Below are 7,535 nucleotides of genomic sequence, written 5' to 3' on the forward strand. Positions count from 1 at the left end.
GGGGAGAGCTGCCGGCAGCCGGCCGGGGGCACCGGGAGCGGCAGCGGGAGCGGCGCCGGGAGCGGGACGGGGAGCGGGATGGGGAGCGGCGGCGCGAGCGCCCGCGGGGTTCCCCCGCCGCCCCCGCCCCGCAGCCGCGTCCCGCACCCGGCGCTCCGCTCTCCCCGCGGAGCTCCGCCGGAGCCCGGCCCGCATTCCTGGCATAACTCGGCTCGACCGCAACCACCCTCCTCCTCCCCATCACCCCGCGCCAACGGGGAGGACGAAGCGGCGGCGGCCCGTTCTCCCCGCGCCTCGTCGGGCAGCGAGGGCGAGGGGCAGAGCGGTGCCCACCGGCCCCGCGCCGCTCGGAAGAAGAAGAAGGAGAGCGGTGCCTGGGAGACCTCGGTGGATGGCGGCGATGCCGAGGCCGAAGGCTGCGCCAGGGTGGTCCCCCGGCACCCCCTGCCCCTGGTGGCCCGTGTCTCCAAGGTGAACATCCTGCCCTTCGCCAGCCCCGGCGGGTCGCGGAGCAGCAGTCGGTATTCCAGCACGGAGACGCTGAAGGAAGAGGAGCAGTTTGGGATGTGTTGGCCCAGCCAAGGGCGGACTCTCCAGGCAGGGTACGGGATCTATCGGTCGCCCAGTTTCGGGACCAGCGATGGCCTGGCCTGGGCACAGCCGGGGGTCCGCGCCCGCCCCAGGCTGCCCCAGGGCATGGCCAAGGCCAAACCGGACCGTGAGAGCGAGAGCCTACAGCAACCAGGGCCAGAGGGGGAGCGGGCCGAGCACCGCAAGTCCTTGTCCAACCCTGACATTGCCACCGAGACCCTGACACTCCTCAGCTTCCTCAAATCGGACCTCTCGGAGCTGAAGGTGAAGAAGAAAGGGGTGAGGATCAGCCTGGACTCGGGCTCTGATGGATGCTCTGGCACCAACCCCCCCTCCCCTGGCAGCTGCGGGGCCACTCACCCCCCTAACCGCTGGGCACCGGGCGAGCGGCCAACGCTCAAGGACCTCACGGCCACTTTGCGCCGCGCCAAGTCCTTCACCTGCTCCGAAAAATCCGGGACACGGCGGCTTTTCCTCCAGAGCGCCATGAAGCAGAGCTCCTCCGAGCTCCTCCTGGCCAGCACTGACAGCCAGGACAGGGTGGCTCCGGATGGGGGGCAGCGGGGGGACGAGGAGGCTCTCCCCATGGTCATCCAGGATCAGTACATCCAGGAGGCGAGGCAGGTCTTCGAGAAGATCAGCAGGATGGGTTCTCAGCAGGATTACGGCTTTGCTGCCGAGCAGAAGGACAGCGGAGGTGTGGAGGGCGCTGAGGGGGTGGCACCGACGGGGATGACGGACACGACCCTTCGGGGACAGGTGGAGAGCACAGGGTGTTTGAAGGAAGTGCAGTCGGAGGAGAACCTCACCCGCAGTAAGTCCGTGGAGGAGCTGTCGGGTCACGAGTCCAGCGTGACGGACGAGGGCATCGTCACGGAGCCGGAGCCCATGGCGATGCCCTTCCAGGACCTGCACCAAGCTGTGGAGGCCTGGATGCTGCCCAACGCCGGGCCGGCGGCCGGTGACTCCGAAATGCTGCTGCCCGCTCACCCGCCGGCGGCGGTCGAAGACCTTCCAGCTGGCAAAGCCGAGACGCCAAGCACGCCTGGCAGCCTGCGGCGCCGACGGAAGTTCCCATCGGCGGGTGCCAGTGGGATGGAGGGCAGCGGCGAGGGTGGCACCGAACCCTACCGATCCCTGAGTGACCCCATGCCCCACCGGCGGCGCTCGGTGGCGGAGGAGGCGAAGAATTTCTCCGTCGACAGCAACCTGCTGGGCTCGCTGAGCGCCAAGGCGGGCGTCCCCCAGCCCGCTGGCAGCGCGGGCAGCGCGGGCAGCGACCTGTCCCTCAGCAGCGATGGCCCACGGGACTACAGCAGCCTCATCCAGACCATTGTGAGCCAGCCCGGCGCCATGGCCAAGCTCGTCGACGAGAAGGGCAACGGCAAGACCATCAAAAAGAAGTCCCTGAGCGACCCCAGCCGCCGCGGGGAGCTGCCAGCCGGCGCCTTCGAGGGGCCTGGCGAGGCCATCAGCGAGCTGGAGCCCAGCATCCCCCCATCCAGCAGCGAGCCCATCCTCTCACCGGGCACCAGCCGTGGCTACGGCTTTGACCCCAAGCTGGCCGACGTGCTGTCCCCTCGCGTGGCCCGGCGCAGCTCCAAGAAGCGCTCCAACCGTGCAGCCCACCTGGAGAACCAGCCGCCCCCCGCGCCCGCCGTCCTCGCCAAGAGCCGCCCGGCCGCTAAGCACGTGCGGCACACCAGCGAGCCCGCCACCTTCGTCCCCATCGCCGTCCCCGAGCCGCTCGTCCCCTCCGGCCACCACGGCCACCTCCCCACGCCAGCCACCGGCCACTCCCCCGGGAAAACCTTCCCTACGCTCCAACCCCCCTCGCTGGAGGATGTCACCAAGCGGTACATGCTGGCCCTCAACTCAGGTGACACGTCCCCCAGCCCTGGGGATGGACCCCGCTCTCCTCCGGCCACCCCAGCGCCCCGGCTGCCCCGCTGCCCGCGGCTGCCCGAGGAACACGGCCCCAGGACCAAGCCACAGGTGGTAAGTGCTGCTCCTTCCTACAAACACCTTTATTTCCCAGGATTCATGACCCCTCCAGAGCACTGGTGGCTTTGGAGAGCCATCACGTGTCCCTTGTGGTGGACAAATTCCCGTGTGTGGATGTGCCAAGAGCCTTCCCAGCCCTTCCCAGCAGTGTCCAGGAGACAAGCTCTTGTTTGTTGGAGCAAACCTCCCTGATAAACCCCCAATTTTTGGATGAGAAGAAGCAGTTTCCAGGTTAAATAGCACTGTATTTTGGTGGCAGGGGGTTTTATAAATATATCTATTAAATGTTATGCTTATATATAGCATCTTATGATATGTAAGGCCCTGATATATAAGGTCATGCTCTTGGCCATCCCTGAAATTGCCTTTTCCTTGACTGCAAAGGCTGAAACAGTCCTTCTTCTTGGGATTCCCCATGTTAAACCCCTTATTGAGCAAACCTGCATTTTCCCCCTCAAAAAACCTCCGATCCTTCCTATGGGATCATGGGCTTTGCTGTGCTGATGGGTGGGAAAAAGGGGGAAAAACATTCCTGTGCATGCACCGAATATTTGATGGATGGGTAAAGTTTGATCCTGTCTGGGGGAGAACTGATGTAGTTTGGGGGATGTGAAGGTGCTTTGCTCACTCCAAAGCGCAGCCACGTGTTTTGGGATCTTTCCTGGGGTGGGTTTTTGGCACCACCAGCCCTTTGGCCGTGGTTTGAACGCAGGGTTGGGTTCCCATCACTCCGGGTGTTTGTGCCGGGAAGGGCTTGGAAGCATCACCTCCTGCTGAGCACAGCAGTGCCAGCACCCACGGGGCTTTTAATAGCTCTGGGAGAAGCCCAGAAATACCCGTTCCCGTGGAGGATTTGCTGGGAGCTGGCAGGAATGGTGCTGGCAGGGCTCTCTCCCCCTGCTCTGGTGCCGGTTGGAGAGGATGGGCTGGACTGTTCCCTTCCAACAGCCAAGGCTGAGGTGCCCAGGGCTGTGTAACTCTTGCTGGCCAGGGCAGAGCCACGTGAAGCAAGGGGGTTTTCCTTTGGATACTCCCAAAATCTGGATCCCTGCGGCCTCTTCCCTCAGGATGCTCTGCTGGGGTCTGGCATCCCCACTGCATCATTCCCTCCAGGTGTTCTCCTGGGGTCTGGCATCCCCACAGCATCATTAGTCCAAGATGTTCTCCTGGGATCCAACATCTCTGCAGCACCCTCCCTCCAAAATATTCTTGTGGGATCCATCATTCCTGCAGCATTATTCCCTCAAGATATTCTTGTGGGATCAAGCATCCCTGCAGCATCATTCCCCCAGGATATTCTCCTGGGGTCCAGCATCCCTGGAACATCCTCCCCCCAAAATATTCTTGTGGGATCCAACATCGCCACAGCATCATTCCCCCAGGATATTCTCTTGGGATCCAGCATCCCTGCAGCATCTTCCTCCAAGATATCCTCCTGGAGTCCATCATCCCTGCAGCATTATTCCCCCAAAATATTCTTGTGGGATCCAGCATCCCTGCAGCATCACCCCCCTCTGGGGCCTGCCATCCCCACAGCATCATTCCCCCCGGGATTTTCTCTTGGGATCCATTATCCCTGCAGCATTATACCCCCCATGGCATTCTCCAGGGATCTCTGCTCCTCATCCAGCTCCTTCTCCAGCTGTTGTCCCCACTGCCAGACAACAACCATCGGTGGCTCCTGTTTAACACTTCCTTGGGGATGTTTTGGGTGAATTTGGGGTGAGTTTTGCAGCATTTTTCCCGATGTGTCAGTTTGTCCTCTCCAGTCTTGGGGTGGAAAGTGCTGTTGAATAATCAAGAGTTATAATTAAGCAGGGTAACGAGGGGCCTCCTGGGGCTGGGGCTGATGCCACCTTGGGGACATTGGCAGGTCCCCAAGGCGTGGCAGAGCACCCAGCGGCATTCCTAAATTATTAATGTGTTAGGTTTATATAATACATGGCCTATTTGAATAATTTATAAAGAGATATTTCCTGCTCAGGCAGCTCCCAGGGATGGTACCAACCCCACGATGGCCCCGTACCAGGGATGTTCTGCTGACCCCACCCCCCCAACTCCAGCTTCATCCCAACTCTGGGAGCATTCCAGGTGGATTTTTACCATCTGGGAGCCCAGTTTGGCCGAGCATCACCTCGTGTCCATGGGCCACCCCGTGGGACCAGAGCCTGCTCCTCACCTTGCTTGAACCCTCCAGCCTCGGGGAAGAGGGTGCGAATTTTCCCTTTTAAGGGCAAGGCCATGGCTGTATCTCCAAATCTCTCTCCTGCCCTGGGATTTCTTTGTGCTCCGGCCATAGCCCAGCTGAAACCAGGAGTTTTTTATTTCCCTTTTTGATTTACTGGATAGTGGAGCTGGGATGTTTTATTTCAGAAGGCACCAGCTTGGGCTGGGGGGGCAGAGGGGGGACTGAGTTGCCGTAATTATTAGCGAGAGCACCGAGGACCGGATGTAACTTGGCACCGGGAAGGCTGGCTGGGAACAGGGATTTATGTTCTCCCCGACCAAAGGAGAAGAAATAAGCTCTATTTTTGACTTGTTCATTTTTTCTCCTCCCTAACTCAGTAGAAAGGGCCGGTTTGGGGAGTCTGGGAGGGGAAATGGTTCATTGCTGCTCGGGAAGTTGGGGGTGTGGGATCATCCATCCCACATTGTGGTGGTGATCCTTCGGAACATCCTGGTGTCCATCTCTGTGCTGGGAAGGGATTAATAATGGGGTCTGGCATGTGTGTGTGGTGATGCTCCCCCAGAGTATTCTCTCCCAAGATCTCACACCCCCAGGATAGTCTCTTGGGATCGGGTATCCCTGCAGCATCATTCCCTTATGATTTTCTCCTGGGATCCAGCACCCCTGCAGCATCATTCCCTTAAAATATTCCCCTGGGATCCAGCACCCCTGCAGCATGATCCCCCCAGGATATTTTCCCAGCCCCCATGGTTTGGCAGTGGTTTTGGCAGAGGTGAGGGGGGTTCAGCCTCCCGGCACGTCCTGCCTGGAGAGGTAACGTGCTGTTCTCCCTCGGGGGCAGGACTGTTTGTCCTGGGTGCTTTCCAGCTTTTCCATGGAGCTGGAGCCATCCAAGCCATCCTGGGTGCACAGGAGCTCCTTCACCCTCTGCCTGATGATGCACACGAGGTTTTTAATTCCTGAGGGGCCGTTGGAGGCACATCGCGCTCCAGCTGCGGGAGGAAATGGTGCTTTCAAGAGAACAAGGAAAAAAAACCCCAAAACTCAAGATAGAGACTTTTTCCTGCCTCCAGCTTCCCGTAAAACCACTGGAATGGACAGCACATGCTTGCACACTCCAGCACTGAGCAAGGGTGCGTTTAGCGTGGATTTGGGATCCATTTGCTGCTCGGTGAAGGGATGAGCAGGATGCCAGCCTGGCAATCCCATGGATCTTTCTTTCCCTCCAGGGCAGAATCCATCTGGGGATGGAAAATGAGGGATGTTCTCCATCACGGCTCTGTTTGTTGACTTAGCAGCACTTGGATTAAACAGGAAAATATTGATTTAAATATAGCACCTCTCGGGAGCAGGGGAGTCGTGGGAACGTGGCCCCTGGCGCCCCATCTGCCGCCTCCTCCACCTGCTGCTCCCTGAACGGGGTGAGCACACCCCGGAAAACCCATCCGGGATGGAGGGGCATTCCCAGAGGGAAACGTCGGGGTCACATTCCCAGGGACGCTTGTGTAAACCACCCCCTTTGCAGCATCCTCCCTCCGAGCTCGTCCTCAAGGGATGGATCCCTGCATCCATATACTCCTCGGCAAAATCTGACATCTTTGGACCTATTTATCCCTCAGTTTATCCCAGGATAACTTGGACCTGTTTATCCTTGCCCTAAATCTCCACAGAAACCAGGTTTTGGGTTGTGGCCGGGAGTCATCTCGTTTTTCGGTGTTCCTGGAAATCTAGAATTAAAAGCTGGTGAGGGATGGGGATGGTAAATCCCAGCTCTCCTGATAAATCCTGGTAAATCCTCTCCCAGTTTGCCTGGGATTTGCGCCCCTGGAGCCGCCGTGGTCAGTGAAATGCTGGAGTGGGGGGAAATGGAGGTGCCCAGGCAGCCCTCTGAGAGGGAGGTGGGATGCGGGATGGAGCACGGAGAACTTGGCTGGAATCAGGAGGATTCCGACATCAGGGAATCCCACTGCCTGTCAGTGGCATGGACTGACCCTGGCACCCCTGGCACGGGGCCAGGAAACGTGGCTGGTGGGTGAAACAGCCCAAATCCTCTTAATTCTGCCCATTTTTGTCCCTTTCCTCCTCCCATGCCAAAATCCACTTAATTCTGCCCAATTTTTACTCTTCCCTGGTTCCGAATTCTGCTTAACTCTGCTCAATTTTTACTCTTCCCTGGTGCCAAAATCCCGTTAACTCTGCCTGGTTTTGCCCCTTCCCTTCCCCACTGCCAGGGAGAGATCCCTGATGCTGGGATGTGTGTACAGGGATGCACAGGGAGATCTCTGATGTTGGGATGTGTGTAGAGGGAGATTCCTGGTGCTGGGATGGGCACAGGGATGCACAGGGAGATCGCTGGGATGTGTGTACAGGGAGATTCCTGGTGCTGGGATGGACACAGGGATGCACAGGGAGATAGATCCTTGGTGCTGGAATGTACTCAGGGATGCACAGGGAGATCCCTGATGCTGGAATGTACTCAGGGATGCACAGAGATCCCTGGTGCTGGAAAAGAGGCACAGGATGCACAGGGAGATCCCTGATGCTGGGATGTGTGCACAGGGAGATCCCTGGTGCTGGAATATAGACACAGGGATGCACAGGGAGACAGATCCTTGGTGCTGGGATGTACTCAGGGGTGCACAGAGAGATCCCTGGTGCTGGGATGAACACAGGGATGCACAGGGAGTTCCCTGGTGCTGGGATGAACACAGGGATGCACAGGGAGTTCCCTGGTGCTGGGATGGACACAGGG

The 7,535-nt window shown here is 59.1% G+C and overlaps 1 protein-coding gene across 1 annotated transcript in view; it reads left to right on the forward strand.

The window, feature by feature from the left end:
• Positions 1-7,535, forward strand: part of ARHGEF17 (Rho guanine nucleotide exchange factor 17) — a 35,155-nt gene that overhangs the window by 3,317 nt on the left and 24,303 nt on the right. Inside the window, exon 2 of the mRNA XM_027660021.1 lies at positions 7-2,589. Within this exon, the coding sequence (XP_027515822.1) occupies positions 7-2,589 (2,583 nt within the window). The remainder of the gene's footprint in view (positions 1-6; positions 2,590-7,535) is intronic.

The sequence above is a fragment of the Corapipo altera genome, unplaced genomic scaffold, assembly GCF_003945725.1.
Source record: "Corapipo altera isolate COAL_440 unplaced genomic scaffold, ASM394572v1 74, whole genome shotgun sequence".
Lineage (NCBI taxonomy): Eukaryota > Metazoa > Chordata > Aves > Passeriformes > Pipridae > Corapipo > Corapipo altera.